This window comes from Amia ocellicauda, chromosome 19 (assembly GCF_036373705.1).
Source record: "Amia ocellicauda isolate fAmiCal2 chromosome 19, fAmiCal2.hap1, whole genome shotgun sequence".
NCBI lineage: Eukaryota > Metazoa > Chordata > Actinopteri > Amiiformes > Amiidae > Amia > Amia ocellicauda.
The window spans coordinates 15872295-15889296 of record NC_089868.1 but is presented as its reverse complement, the minus strand read 5'-3'; the positions used below and the strand labels follow the sequence as shown (position 1 = coordinate 15889296).

The window sequence follows — 17002 nt, the reverse complement described above, 5'->3', positions numbered from 1 at the left end:
ATTTGATGTTAACTGCCCAAGAGCCAAGACAAACAGACCAATTGAACACCCAAGTCTATATTATTCATGTATTAGACAAGATAATTTAATATAAAAGAGAAACTGAGCAGAGTGCCCCAATAAACTAATATAAACATGTGGTATCTTTGAGTGATATTGGTTGTGTCTTGAGCGCTGTATCGATTTAAATGTAAAGAACCGTATACACAGCTCAGCTAACTTGATCATCCGTGCAAGGCAGCTGTCAGAAAGCAGGCACATTAATCAAGTATTTATTGTCACTCAAAAGAGTAGATGGTTTGCAGAGCTCTTGTTACTTTCTATAAAAAAGATAAAGGCAGGTGTTGTGTGCATTCATCAAAAGTGAATTAAGCTCTGTGAAACAGCATACTGAAAATAAACTGAACAACTTCTTATACCAGCCTGTCATTTAAAACCCTAAGAAAACACATCTCTGCAAACTGGCTATATATATATATATATATATATATATATATATATATATATATATATATATATAACTGGCTATACAGACAGATCAAACATAAGCTCTGAAAATGAAAGATGTGCCTAAATCTCTAAATACACAGTGCTGCTGTATAACAGGTTAGGAACAGAATAGATAGATGCTTCGGCCATGAATTTGATTGATATGCAAGTCAATAGACACAAGAGTGAGCTTAAAAGAAGGAAAAAAAAAAAAAAAAAAAAAGCCAATGCAGATTAAAATTCTACATATAATTTACAAATATATACATGCGCTTTACATATTGAATTTAATGTTTTGATAAGATGCATCACAGTTTGAATCCTGAACATGCTGAAAACAACCTTACACTCAGTTGAGACATCTCAACTGATCTTTATTGTCAGCATTTTCAATATTTTAAAATGACCCGATCATGCCAAATTCATTTTCAAATGTTCGAAGATTTCAGGTTTCCTTCAGAATGTATTACCATGTAGCAGAAGCTTTTTAAAAAGGAGATTTCCAGCTTTAAATTATGTTTTACTTTCAAATACCCCAGAAGAGAGAGTAGCAACTGCTTTGAGTTGAACATTTTCTTCTTTAACAAAAGCAACTCACAATAACTTGTAACTGAAATCAGACGCTTCTAAATCAGTTTGTAAATCAATAAAATTGGCATACATCACGTCCAATATTGTGTGGGCATATTATAATTAATATTTAATAATTACAAATGTAGCTCTACAAAGAAAAGTTCATAAGCAATTATTTTTCTGACATTGTCAACCACAATGGTGTTGAAATCTTAGAGGGAAATAACTACTCTTTTTCAAAATGATTCATAACTCACAAAATTAGTGCACTGCCCTTTACATCACATTAAATCACCACCACTTCAGAAAAGGCTGAAGGCTACCCAGTACCCAGTACAATTCAAGGCTTCTTTTCATGAAAATATTCCTAAAACTGAATGACTCCATCAGTCCCTCTTTAATAAGCCTATTACCTGCAATAGGCTGTAAATTTTTTAGTCTTTAAATGCAGCTTTCAAGATCACTCCTTCATCCTTTCCTATGGAAGACCCTAACACAAAACAGCCATCTGCTTTTTACCCCCCTCAGGTGAAAGTATTGTTTGAATTACAATCAGAAATATTATAGTTTGCAAAAGAAAAACAGCTTTTATTTTGGTTATAAACCTCCTACATAGAACAAAAGTGCCACAGAAACCGAAAGAATAGCTTTTCACAGATGTGGAACAAAAGCTTTTGTAATTGTTGAAATGTCTGACTGTGATGCTGTGTTGGAATTAAAGAACCTTCTTTTATTGCCAACTTTCTAGTTATTAGTATCTCCAAGGTCAAGTTAGATTTTGAATATATATTATATGAACTAGTGAATATATATCGTGTATAGGGTATAGAAACTTTTTAAGCAAACAATTATCATAGACAAGCAACACATTTCTCAACGGGGCCTAGTCAGAACATATAACCTTAGCAGGGATATCTTTTGACTGGGAAAGAAAAAGACTAAAACACATTACAAAAGAAAAACTGAATTGCACAGCAGATTTTGCATTTCACACTCCAATGATATGGCATACATCCCAGAAGGAGAAATTCAATTAAAACTTTAGTTGTTAATTACTTCAAACAGAACAGGTCTTACATTATTTGGCAGGGCTATGCAAAGCTCTTTCTACATTCTACATTCTGGTTGCTTCCCACGTGTTTAAAAACATATGGTACATTAACTAATATTCGGTTGTAACAGTCACCATCAATCACCAGCGCTCCACTATAGCCTCGTGTATTCAGCGCCCATGACTTCGACAAGGTCCCCCTGTCTGACCTTGCTAAAAATGACATTTTTCTTAAACTTATCCTTTTTAAGATGGCAGTACAGTGCAGGGATGGCATTACAGCCACACATTCACAGTAAAAACATCAAAATCTAGGAAGAAGCAGCATTTTATCACTTCACCTTTCAAATTCATCTTATTACCAAGTAAAATATGAACTACTATTAATTTAGAAAAGTTGGGGCTGCTAACTATTTAGTATCATCCTATTACACTTTGAGCAACACTTTTCCATCCCCATCTTCACTCAGTACCCAGCCCTGGAAATGAATCAGAGCCCTGAAGTCTGGTTGAAATAGAGCAACAATATCTGCTTTAATAGCACATCTAAAGCACTGTACAGAAGGGAAAAAAAATGCTCCAAGCTATACGAGTTCACGAGTGAATCTTTAAAATATGCCCAAACCAGATGGACCTTAAGGAAGGCATCCAATTTGCTCTCACTCACTATAGGCAATCTGGAGAGCAGAACAGCCCTCTGTAACGAGGAACATAAGGACAATACCAATGGCCTACCTCCAGCACATTCAAATTAGTGAAAAAAACAAAACCTTTTTACATTAATCAAACGATGTGGAATGTGAATCACAGTTGCATGACTCCTCTTCCAGGCAGAACGTACCTGTACTTTAACACCTATTTTTAGTTAGCAAAAATGTGATTGAAGCGAAATAGTGGCAAAACAAGATGCCACAAACACACTCCAAAATGCTAAATGGCTTCAAACTACAATTTAGCAAAAATACCAACAAATACAGAGGGCTTGTGCATGTGGAGAATGGCTTCTACTTTGCAATTCCATGCTGCCTTTGGTCTAGTTTAGTTTCCATGCCTGCTCTTGCTGTTAAAAGCATATTGACTTGCTGCCTACTCTGCTGTTCATTTCATTTATGGTGAGAGCCAGGCATGAAGACTGAATTTTAAACATGTGACATTTACAGCCTGTTTGGCCATTTGAAGCTCTGACAACTCGAGGGAGTTCCTGCCACACAAGCCGTTTCTCATTTTTAATCTTGCATGTGTTGGACACATCAATTACATTCCCTCCAGTGAAAAATTCTGGGGAGAGGGTTTAAATACCTTTCCGAATGGACAGGTCGCAGAGCAGAGAAGTTTTAAATGAAGCTCATGGCATTTTTTTTATGTTTCCAGGTGGTGCTGTCTAAACACTGCACTAATTTAGTAATGAAGCTTGGTCCTTTATAGAGATGCAGACGTCAAAAAATAATGGGTGCAAGAACGCTTCATTAATCCTATGTCAGACTCTTGCACTGCATTCTACATATAGATAGGTGACAAATTAAAGGAAAAAACAACAAAGTGTCTCAGTAAGTTGGGCTACCACGAGCCACCAGAACAGCTTCAATGCCCTTAGCACAGATTCTACAGTCTCCGGAGCTCTACTGGAGGGATGAACACCGTTCTTCCAAAAGATATTCCCTCATTTGGGTTTCTGATGATGGTGGTGGTGGAAAGTGCTATCTAACACGTTGGTCCACAATCTCCCATAGATGTTCAATTGGGTTGAGATCGGGTGACTGCGAAGGCCAGAGCATCAGATTCACATAATTTTCATACTCATCAGACCATTCAGTGAGCCTGTGGATGGGAGCATTGTCATCCTGGAAGAGACCACTCCCATCAGGACAGAAATGTTTCATAATAGCCTAAAGGTGATGACTCAGAATAACTGTCATGATTTTCAGTGACCCTTCCCTCTAAGGGGACAAGTGGACCCAAACCATGCCAGGAAAATGCCCCCCACAGCATTTCAGAGCCTCTGGACCCCCTCACTGTAGGGGTCAAGCAGTCAGGCCTGTACCGTTCTCTTGGTGTCGCCACACATGCACTCACGCACTTATCGAGAATATGATGAAGGATGACTCTTCTGACCATATCACTTTTTCACACATCTCTGTAGACCAGTGTCTATGTTTCTTGTACCACTGAACATTCCCTCTTCCCATCTCCTTGTGCCATGTTGATCCAAAATCAAAATCTATACATGCCACAGAGCATGATAGGATGTTAATTGCTTAATTGTATCATGCAGTGCACCTGTTTGGAGGCATCTGCATTCATTATGTTCCTCCACTCATTTAGCCAGGTTTTTCCTTTAATTTGTCACCCGTATGTACACTGTGTGATCGTTATTTCACTAAGTGTGGGATGATGGGAGAACTCTAGTCCAAAGCAACTTCATTGGGTAACACTGAGAACTAACATTGGGTAATCCATCACTGTGTTGATTTGGGTCAGTGAAACCAGCCCTTAAGGTTTATAGAAAACCTTAACTGGACTTAACTGTACACCATCAAAAAATGGTTATTATAAAAATAAAATAAAGTTATATAAGTATTTATGTTGAAAAAACACAAAATAAGAAAGAGAAGGTTATTTTGAAGTACAGCACCTTCTGCAAAAATTGGATGTTTTTCAATTTGATTCTTGATTTGACTGTTCCAAGATCAAACTCATTTTCTGGACTGCCTGTGTGTGTTGGCGTGTGTGGATTTGTTCTGGTTGATTTCCCTGTACTACATCAGCAGGAGCCATGTGAAGGTGCTTTGCTTCACAGATACATTTGGACCAAAAAAAATTGGTTTATTCTAAGCACAGCGTTGCACTCTTATGTCACTGTGGTGTAACACATTGAGAGAATAAACAGTTGCACAGTGGGAAAAACAGATCTCGCAATCCCATAGTTATAGGCACTGCAAAGCAGAAGATTCCCTACACAACTAAGATGGAGGGGAAAAAGGTAGATTGAGGAAAAACACACACGCACACACACACACATTATATATATATATATATATGAAAGATGTACAAAAGAAAGTGATACTAATCTGTTCAGACAGAGAGAGTGGATTTTGCACAACCCCCAGCTTCATACTTGAATAATTTCTGAAATTAGAAATCTGGTTAGTTTCTGGTTGCCATGCTTAAAAGGAAAATCTGTTAGTCTGAGGCATTGCCAGTTCTGGGGACATTTTTTATTATTATTTATTTAAGTTATGAAAAGGAAGAAGAAAGCTAAAATTAGGATGCACATTTGTATCAATATTTTTGAAGACTACTCAAAATTACATTGTCTTATTTGGTATGAATATATTTTGCAGGAAAAAAAATATATTTGATTGAAATTCCACTTTAACTGCTCTGAAGAATACATTAATGGAAGTGAATTTGTATCTTGTACTTACTTGGTGTATTATTTCAGCAACTGGAAGCTGTTCAACATAGCTCTGTGGTTCTGCTGGCATCACGATTAATGTGGGTCTAAAAACAAACCAACAAATACATACATAACTCAGTAAATACAATTAAGGATCATCCTTATTATCCTTTTTTAATGAAGATGCTGTAATTCAATACATATCAGATTGTATTCAAGGAGAACATGAACAAAAAGTGCATGATTAGTGCTGGTTCTAAAGGCTCACCGGGGAACAGTCAGATGAGCAAAAAGCAGCCATTAGCCAAGCCAACCTTAGTGAAAAATGGAGCATTGCAGTAGCTAAAAAATAGCTGTCTGTTATTCTTTTCTTTATATTGATTATATTCTTAAAAGTCTTTACTTGCTATATGTAAATCTTTAGCTCTTCAGCTCTGATATCCTCTAGGCGGGGCCTGAAGGGGCTGCAGACAGCTCAGCTTTGCAACTAAACCTTGCCAGAGGATAAAACAACCAACCCTTGCTATCTGACTACACATCACACTCTGAAATGGTTTTCTCGAGGCTTGGCTTCTGTTTTGCAAATTGTAAAGCATCATGTTACTGAATATGCTCGGCAGATAAGTCACTGGTGTGCTAAATTGCGAGGTGTAGACAGAGTGGAATTCGCACAGTCCCAGTTTCATACCTGAATAATTTCTGAAATTAGAATCTTAGTTTCTGGTTGCCATGCTTAAAAGGAAAATCTGTTCGTCTGAGACACTGCCAGTTATGGGGACATTTTTTTTAATGATCTATGTATATTATGATGACAATGAAGAAAAAGCTAAAATAAGGATGCACATTTTTTTTTTTAAGTATATATATATATATTCAGACTGTTAAGGCAGAGAGATGTATTTCTTTCTACTCATGCAACCTTACCATATGTATAGAAGTGTAATGACAACCCAAAGTGTCTGCAAAACACACATTTATCCCTTTAAAATACAGAAGTTTATTCCTTCCAATACCCTCAATATACATGAAAGGGAACCTCCTTCCGGCGCTTACTCAAAACACATCTTTTCAGACAGTACTTGTAATTTAGTGCTTTACTCTCCTGTAGGATAGCACTTTATAACGTTTTATCATACTTCTTGCCTTGCGTTACTAGTACTTGTATTATTTTGATTTCCCCTATGCTCCCTTTCCCTTTGCCTGTGACCTAACATCTTGCCTGCACTCGGCTTTCACGATCCAGGATGTAAGACGTCATATTGTATTCACTTTTGTAAATTTGAACTTGTAAAGTGTATTATGCTTTGAATTTCACTGTATGTAAATTTGAATTTGTAATGTTTTATGACTTGTACTGAACTGTATTTTTGAACCCTGTACTGTGCTTATTTTGTAAGTCGCCTTGGATAAGGGCGTCTGCCAAGAAATAAATAAATAACTGCCATTATCCTCAGAAAGGATAAGACAACTGTTTTGTTGGCACAAGCAATCTGATTGTATGCTTTCTGTGGATGCTCCAACAAGAGAAAAGACAGGAGCTAATTATGCACGAGATTCTGATTAGGACTTACAACAGACCACAGACCAATTACTACAGACACCAGGTGGGCCCAGCTGCACAGCGTGCAAACTACTACGTTAGGGTGATAATGAATAATAATGAATAAATACAGCACCTGACTTTCATAGGTATCAATACAAACCACACCATCAACTAGTAGTGCTTGGAAATTAAACTATTTTGGTAAAATTAAGTATGAATTGGATAGTGATCTACATAAAAAAACTCCTCTTTTTGTTTTAACCATTATGTGAAAAGCAAGTTCATTATTTTTTTGAACACAACATGCTCATAGTCAGCAAGATCACAAAAATGTTCAAATAACAGTGTCATCAGAAATTAATACAATAAGCCTAAGGATGAAAGCACTATTGAACTGTAGTCTGCAGTATCTCTTCATCCTAAGAGATACTGAATTTTGGAAAATAATTATTCCATACATATTTCATAGAAAGCAATATAATAGGTTGGTTAAGGTCGAACTCAGGCTCAACATTTTTTTTACCACGATTCAGTTTGGGTAATCTTTGAGTAAGAGGCCAGTAAAACAGAATTGCAATTAGATATGAGCAATATGTAAATGGCACACAATGCTATATTAATTTGAACTACAGCAAGGTAATTTCCCAATCTTCCATTTCCCTCATGTCCAAATGTTTAGTCATTTGCTCATTAAATTAGAGGTGCACTTTGTTTAATCAAATTGCATTTCATAGTTCAGTTATTTATAACTACTGGTACAAATTCAATTATGGGCATTAACAGCTGGTAAAGTGGAGAGAGACTCTTGCAGCACTGAACTCCTTTCTCCTGTATAGAATTGCTAAAATGTTAAAGCACTAAAGATCTGTCTAGAACAGCCCATATGTGAATTGAAAGATTTCAACATTATTGTAATAAATGCTCCTTAACCAGCTTCCATGCTTGCTCAGTCCTTCATTGCAGGAAAATCTGCACTCTCTATTCACACGACGTATAATCGGCATCACAACCAGTGCTTTACTGGAGCTCTTCAAATAATGGAAGCTCCGTCTCGAAATAATCGAATGTGTTGAGTCCATATGTATCCCAGAGATTCCTTCTGCCAACTTTCTGTGTCCAGTCTTCCCTTCATTGCATTAACAGAGACGGTGAATGCTGGACTGAAAGTAACATATGCATATTTCCAAAATATAAATATTTACATTTTTGCCCATTTGGAAGATTTGGACAAAGGATAAAGCTACTTAAGGCTATGCTTTAGGTTTTACTGAAAATAAGCCATTTAATAAAATAATAATATAGCTGTGATGCTGATGTTTGGATTGCTATAATTAGAAGCAGAGGAAGAAAGATAAAAATCCTGCATGTTTACATCAGCATGTGAACAAACGGGTATATAATCATCACACCTGTCTCGCTTAAATGAGCCACTGAATAAAACCTATGCTGATCATCTCCCGGTGGAGAAAACCAGAAAATAGGCAACACCACCACAGGAAAAAAGGGTTCAAAGAAGCTACTTGACAGCAGAGGAAGAAATTGAGGTTGTGTCCTTTTGTAGCCGTGATTCAGAGCACTTTTCAGATAGTGGCGGTTCTGCTCGAACGCTCAAGATAAAATTTAGACCTCCAGCCAACAATCTTCATTTTCATTCCCTGCTGGTGCACCGGTCATGGCTGCAGAATGTTGAGTAACAACAGACTGAGGTGGAGAGGGGGGGAAAAATTCAAAATAAATAAAATAAATGGGGAACACTACTGCATCAATTTTATCTGATTTTCTTACCCTCAACTGAAGATAAAAAAACTCAAGGGAGGCTTTGTAATATGTACTGTGTTAACAAACATAGGTGCATAGATAAATGCTGGTGATATTTATTTATCCAGCCCTGCAGTCTAAGAGTGATGGTCTTCTGCTTTGAGACCCAGGTAACAGGAAGCGGCTTTCCACATTATATAAGCTAATAATTCTGGGAGTACCAATATATATTCAGTTCAACACAGTTACATTTGTCAATAGGGGTTATATATGAAGCAAGAGAAAATATATAGGCAATACTTTTTAAGATACAATGATAATATACTAAATTAATTCAAATCATAGTAGGGTATGCTGAAAAACAAACCTAAAAAATAAAAATGAGTTTAATTGAATTAGTGGAAATTACACTGCGCTGGTAAGGTTATTTTTTTTTTAGAACGAACACGAGTAATATCAGTAACAAATACGAGGCTTCCAAATTACTAAAGCTCTCCCCAGAAAGGCATGAGGAGAGAGACCGAGAAATCTCTCTGGTTCATAATCACGGCTGCCTAGAGGCTAGAACTGCAAAATGTAACTGAAATCTAATTTGGGATGCTAATTAGTTGTAACCTAATTCCGATTCTGTCATTGTGTGCAATATAGAGCAATAATGTAAAAAGGATTTTAAAAAAATCTTCAGAATTGGTGGATTTAATATACATTAGAGACAAGTAATAAAATTGGTTAAGAGCACATTTTGATTTAGTTTTCTTTTGAGATTTCTTATTAAGGTTTTTTCCCTTTACCACTGATTTGATCTTTTTTTACAGTATCAAAGCCAAACATTTCCATTCTAAAATAAAAAATAGGGGCAAAAGTCTAATTTCCAAAAGGTTATTTCCAGTCCAAGTCTAGTATATTCAATTCATTTTCATTTCAGAGGGGTCACATAGGGTGGTTTGGGAGTATGACCCTCTCCCCCGCCACACCAAAGCTCAAGCTCAGACTGATTTTGCTCATAGTCTAGAGCTTTTAAAACAGAATAATACATTACATACAGAACATACCAAATATTTTGTCAGAAAAGCATAGGTGGAATATGCTATTAAAAACCTGATTAAGTTTTGTTTTTCTTTCGCTTTCCTATTTTCCATCATTTTAGATTTGCCTGATAAGGGTACAGAAGTTTACATGAATTAATAACGCAAAAAATATGGTGGCCTAATTTCTTGCATAAAAAAACTGATTTAATTGAAAGGGTGGGGGGGGGGGGATAGAGAAACTAAGACATACCATTGCCATCTAGTGGTCTGCTGGAGCAATTGTCTCCCTTTATCTCCACACTGTGCATTTCAATCCTATCAAATTACTTACTGCCGAACTGAAAACATCAGCTCATTGAATTCATAAAAAGACCCCAAAAAAACAACCTGATCATAATCAAGACAGTATATAATAAAACAAAATACTGTGTTGCGTCATCATGCAATGTGAAACCAGGATATTGCGCAGGGCTTGGTAGAAATAATAGATACCCTTGAGAGATAATCTGTTGACTCCCACATACATGTCATTGTGTGACATTTAACTCATTGACAATACCAGTGGAGGGGTGGTTCACTACAACTGAATCAGTTCCTCTCTGCTGGTTTACATCAATATACGATTGTCCAAAGGAACCTAAAGCTGGACGTATTTCAAGCCTTTCTTATTATATTTAAAACTTGACAAAGCAGATAAAAAAGCATTAGAGTACGGGTCAACACTTTTAATTTAAAATCAGATAACATGTATTGGAAAGGCTCTTAAATGGGAAATTATTCACAAACACAACTACACAACTTTCAATAACATTTCAATAACCGAAGAATAAACAAATTAGATTAATTGACTGTCAATATTTTGAAGGATCTTTGAACTACCAAAAATGTTATGTGCGTGAAACGAAACCATTGCTTTATTTTGTCCCCAGAAATGGTAAATAAATAAATCCATTTAAAGTCAGATTGGCTTTGGACACCTGTTTTTTAAATGGATAATTAAATCTTATTAAATTAATCATTAATCCTCCTCAGAGGTTCTGTGATGTTTTAATTTTCTAGTTCACTTCTCTGGGGGGAAAAGAAAAAAAAATACTTGAATAATATTGCAAAGCTGCATTGTTCACATTTAGCACTTGATTATTAAGCGGTCATTAAGGGATCAATATCCTCATTACACTACTCACACAATGCCAGCAGGACTTCTAATGTGTGAAGCACAGCATACTTTAGCCAGCCTTGGTTTCTCCGTTCTCTTTACAAACTGACAGTATTTGAGAACATTAAGGGGTCAGCAACACTTTTCCAATACGATCTTTTCCACTGGCACCAGTATCCTGGGGTTACTTACTCTTCCTCCTGCTCTGTGACGTTGGGAACCAGGTCCACGGCCTCCGTCGTGATCTCCACTTTCCGAACACTGCCGAAGAAGTCCGTGATGAGGACACTGCTGGGGTCTCTGTGGAAGAGGTCTGTCCTGTGGCCAGGCGTGGAGACGCACAAGCTACTTGGACACACTTTAAACTGAAAGACAAAACTGGAATATGTTACCCAAGTGCACACACAATAATGTTATGAGTACAATATAATTAATTTACAAATAAGATTTACAACTTAAAAACTATAAGCAGAAATACATTTCTACAACCTTGCTCATCACACACAATCCGATAAGAACATCACAAGCAGGTTTGCTTTTCTTTTTTTTTTTAACATATTTGCTATAGCACTCAAGTGCTATAATTTCATTTTGAGTGTACATAAAAATGCCTTTCAATAGTCCACTAAATAATTATTTTACTATGAAAACAGACAATTGAAAAACAGGCCTCTTTTTCAAAATGAAGCTCAGTCCATCTTTGTTATCGAGAAGGATGAAAAACAATATTTTAAAGGGAGTCAGTTTTGCCTAACTCAGCATTATACTCTGATTAATTTACTTTCCTTGTAACTGCTGCAAAACGTAATCAATCGGTGAAAAGTCAATTAAGAAGACATTATCCTTTATCCATCTTCCAATTGGAAGGCTTGCTTTAAAGGCCATTTGATTAAATGCATCCTCTATTTTGGGTCAGAAGAAATCTGAACATATAGAAAGGAATTTTCTGATTCCTTCATATTCTAAGGACTAATTCAGTTTCTTCTTATGTTACCCCCAAATAATGGAAACCAAGCAAAGATGTGTTTTATTTAAGCAGCATTAATGTCAACAGACATTTTACTGTGGAATAAATCACTTAGTTCTTCCACCTATTAGATCAGATTTAAAATAGAAATTGTAACAAGACTGCTAAGCACCTTCTAGTAAATTGAATAACTAATTACTACCCAAAAGAGATTACTGGAGACAAGCCAACTTTGGTGTTGAATAATAATAATAATCACATGAATACAGAAAAAAATATAGCATTACATTATTTCAGTGGCTCGAACATTTATAATTTTTTAATCAAAGAAACACTGAACTGTAATAACACAATAGCAGTCTCAATAACAATACAACTTTATTTTGGGTCAATAATGAGTAGACGTCTGCCACTGTCACAATATTACAAGTTAGCAATGTCATTGTGCAGCAGAAGTTGTAAATTCACAGAAAGACAGTCCCTGATTATCAATTCAGCTCAGACCTGGTCCAGTAATATTACACACACTGAAGTGCATCTGTCCTGCCAGTGCTGTGCTTTCTGTCACCTTCCTCTTTGATTTAACACCTACGTGTTTGACTCATCCTCCTCCTGTCTGCTTCAACTTGATTCTTTTACTTTCCCAGTCTCATCCTTTCCACCTACGCCCTGCTAATGCCACAGTACCCCTTCACACCAGGATTGAAATAAATCCCTCATGTCTTTTCTAGGGATGATGTGAGCAGTCATAGTGACAGGATTTGTAAGGTCACCATTAAGATTATAATTTAAAAAACCCACATACAACTAGGTATTTTCTACATTTTCTTGTTTAACTATTGAACTCCTGGATATAAATGACTTTTCTAATCTTCATATTGTAATCAAAACAATAATAGATTAAAAATGATGCAGTTAGCACACAGCTGATGAGTCTAACATACAGAAACATTTAGATTTTAATATGTGCAATCCAATCAAATCTAATTTATAGCATGATTCGCACAGGCCTAAAAATAAGATTTGAAAGTTGATCAAAAGAACATATCTCATAGCATAATAATCATCAGCAGATAATTCTGTAGACACCTTTTTCGAAAGCAAAACACAGACATGGAGGAAGCTATGCATCAAGACCTGTGGCAGCAAAGTCACGTACAAACGATCCTCAGTTTTAAACCTGATCCAAAGGACAGAGCCGAGGAGATGAAGAAACTTGCTCGTGGTACTGCTACTTCATTCATCTTGAATTTATCTTTCCACTTCTTCAACCTTGTTTCTTTCCCACATTCTAAAATCAAATGATCTTTTATTAAAGATACACGCACCCATTTAGGCCTACATATAAATAACGCCAACACCATGTGACTTCCTTCAATAAAATAAAGTATCCTCAAAGCTTTTTAAAGTTGAGAAAAATAGGGCAAACACACTCTTACTCTAAGCCATCTGCTATCTGATCAGCCTGCAGGGATTAGAAAAGCACTCTTTATAAAAACCGTCCACTTTGAAAGACAAATCTGTGTAACACCACTAATCCCAAGCAGTCAATGAGAAACTCCAGCTTTTCAAAGAAACTATTTTAAAAAATACTTCACAACTGTGACCATGCACAGAGATCTATAGTTTATCACCAAAAGCACACAGAAGGCATTTCTTCAATTAAAAAAAGTCAAGTACATCAGTTTTTTTTTTTTTTTTTTTTACCATTAATACAAAAATAAATAAATGCATACAGTCTTTACTTATGCAATTATTCTGGTTTTTAATTGAGAATTCCAAATTGCAACACCCTACTTTTACGGTGAGCAGAATAAATAAATAAATAAATAAATAAATAAAACAAACAAACACAAATCTATTTATCTGAGTGACTATCTGATCAGCCTGCAGGGATTAGGAAAAGCACTCTTGATAAACACCTTCCACATGGAAAGAAAAATCTATGTGTAACACCACTAATCCCAAGCAGTCAATGAGAAACAAAACCAAAGGCAAGACCCAAAGGCAAGTCATTTCAAGCACCCTGGTTTTATAAACGGATATCGTGACCAACAGCAATTTAAAGATTGTCCTTTTATGAATTATCTATGCGAGATGATTCAGAGTCAGTATGATCATATGTTCTTCCAATTCCAGTATTTTTATAAAACGGGGGAAAGGAAAATAAATGAAAAAAGAAGCAAACAAACAAACAAATAAATATGGCAAAGGTGTTGTGCAATGCTTTTCAAAAGACCTTAAACTACAAGCAGCTTATCAATTCCCTTTCAAGTACATTTCTAAAAGCAGTTCACAGCTTTGGATAGAATTTTGACAGCGGTTAAAATTATATAACTCTCCTGGGTTTAAATCAAATCCCATTCCATTCTAACACAAATAGGAGGCCTACTAACCTCAGGACCAGTTCAAACGCTGGAAATGAGCTCAAAAGTCCCTAAGTGTATCCCACATCTTCAAACTTAATTATGCATCCTAATTAGTCCATGCAATTAATTTGAAAACATATTAAACATTTCAAGGCTAATATACCATATTTATGATATTCAACATAGTGTCATATATTGAAATGAAATATTTTACTGACATTTTCTGCTACTCCACAAAGAAAAAACACCCACTTGAATACAAAAATACAAGTATGCATGTTCTACCACTTGGCTGCAATTGATTTTATAAAATTGTTTAGTTTCTTTCCCCCTTTGCACAAAAATCAATATCTCTGAAGATTGCAGGAGATGTTTATTATGATGCCAAATCTTTGTCAAACAAAACGCCAAGCCAAGCATGATGAGACATGTGGCTTAATTCAAAGCTTATTTCCTGTATCTGGATGCTTTAAGTTGCTTAGTGCTTGTAACTGATAAAAACAAATAGCAAGTTGACAAAAATTACAATCGTCAGCTGGCAGTCTTCATGGTTAATTCTGCCAATGATGTCTAAGTTCAATCCTACAGAGAGCCTGCTAGCTCAGCTCTTGTTTGCATTCATTTGACATATGTAATTGTAGCACCCAGCTACATTGCGTCCAAAGGTTGTCTGGAGTTTCAAGCAATGCAAAAATAGGGAAATTTGTGGCATATGAAGATATTTCTCATTATTCCTACTGACATTTTGATTCTTCTTACATCTGCATCTACAGTGCCTATTAAGTGGATACACCCCCTTTCAAAATTGTCACCTTCTGTTGCTTTATAGCTGGGAATTAAATAAGTTAATGTACAAGTGGGAAAAAAAATATTCTAGAAATGTTTGAAAATGAAACTTAAAAACTGAAATAGCTTGGTTGTAAAAGTGTCCTCCAACTTGTAATAGCAATCCTAAATTAGCTCAAAAACCTTCACGACTAAATGCAAAGTGTTATGTTGGGCGCAAACTCAAACGCAACACCATCCCTACTGTGAAGCATGGTGGTGCAGCATCATGTTATGGGGGTGTTTCTCATTGGCAGGTACAGGAGCACTTGTCAGGATAGAAGGGAAAATTTATGGAGCAAAGCATAGAAATGTTTTTCTGCCATACTCAAGAAAGCTGAAACTGGGACAGAAGATTCAGTTTGTTTCAGCATGATAATGACCCAAAACACACAGCCAAAACTACACTGGAGTGGGTAAAGAACAAAAAGGTAAATGTCCCTGAGTAGCCCAGTCAGAGCCCCAACCTAAATCCAATTTAAAATGTGTGGCATGGCTTGAAGATTGTGGTCCATTAATGCTCTGCAAGAAACTTGACAGATCTTGAACACTTTTGTAAAGAATGGTCAAATATTCCATATCTAGGTGTGCAAAGTTGGTAGAGACCCATTCCAACAGACTCACAGCTGTGATTGCTGCCAAAGGTGCTTCCACCAATGATTAAAAACGTTTTCCCAGTTCACATTGTGTAGTTTCGTGTGTAGATAAGTGGGAAAAAAAATCTCATGTAGCCTTTCTATAGGCATTGAATAACAGCAGAGGTAATATTACACAATACATCTATGGAAGACAGTGTATATAGAGTGAGCTACAACTATTACTGACATATATATCTTAACTGTGAAGTGAGTAGCAATTATCTGATCACACTGCCCTTTTCTTTCTGTCTGGGATACGTTTGTCTTCAAACTACAAAAAGAGATTTAATACATGAACATGATTAACGCTTGTCTGAACACACAAATAGCTTGGACACTGAAGAATAAAAGAGACTGTTCTTTGGTTCCATCACTGTGGATAAAGGAATCCAGTGTAAAATGTAAAAGCCGTTTCTTACCAAGTCGTTCATATTGGCCTGACTAGCAGGGTGGATATCCTCCAAAAACTCAAGGAGATAAAAGGTGTATCTGTCCATCAGATGAACTCCTATCGCGAGATCAGGCTGGTGCTACAATTGATGACAAAATAAAAAAACAAATCAGCTTTTCCCTATACAAAGCACTGATAACTGATGAGCTAACAATGCATCTGGCTTTATCTCCCTGTTTTATAAATTAACTATTCTACTAATGTGAACATTCAAACATGGAAAAAGTATTTTTTTATTCATTTTAAAAGATAATTATTTCAGAGAAGAATGCAATTTTCAATTTGGCTTCTACGTGCTCATTCTTGCCACTCAGCATTTCATGTTGTTATAGATTTTACAAACAAAGTTAAGGAAGCAGAAAAAAATCAGAGCTGCCCTTTTATTACACTTTAAACTTTTACTCTATCCCCCATTAACCAGCAAACAGTAGAAAATGATATTTTGATATTATCCTCCGAGGGAAGAAATAAGGGAGTTCAGTTCGAGTCTTACTGAAAGGGAGTCTTCTCCGACTTGGCTGCTGGCCAGGGCCATTACATTGGGAGAATAGAAGCGCTCGTACATGGAAGCACCTTGGCAAGTATCAATGATGAACAGCAGCTCATTGTACCTGAAAAATGGAGCCCGACTGTTAGCTTTCTCCCTCATCTTGTAGCTAAAGAGCATGCAGTTGCAGAAAAGTGGTATCATTTTTAAAAAGAGGTTGCTATAGTGACAGCAAAAAAAGGCTAATTTCCTCTGTGAAGAAAGATTTCA

At 36.2% G+C, this 17002-nt stretch overlaps 1 protein-coding gene across 1 annotated transcript in view; it reads right to left on the bottom strand.

Moving 5' to 3' along the window:
• pigk (phosphatidylinositol glycan anchor biosynthesis, class K) overlaps positions 1-17002 on the bottom strand; it is a 31771-nt gene that overhangs the window by 6536 nt on the left and 8233 nt on the right. The window contains exons 7-10 of the mRNA XM_066692028.1: positions 16739-16856; positions 16214-16324; positions 11188-11360; positions 5539-5614 (exon numbers count right to left, since the gene is read on the bottom strand). Coding sequence (XP_066548125.1) covers positions 5539-5614; positions 11188-11360; positions 16214-16324; positions 16739-16856 — 478 coding nt within the window. The remainder of the gene's footprint in view (positions 1-5538; positions 5615-11187; positions 11361-16213; positions 16325-16738; positions 16857-17002) is intronic.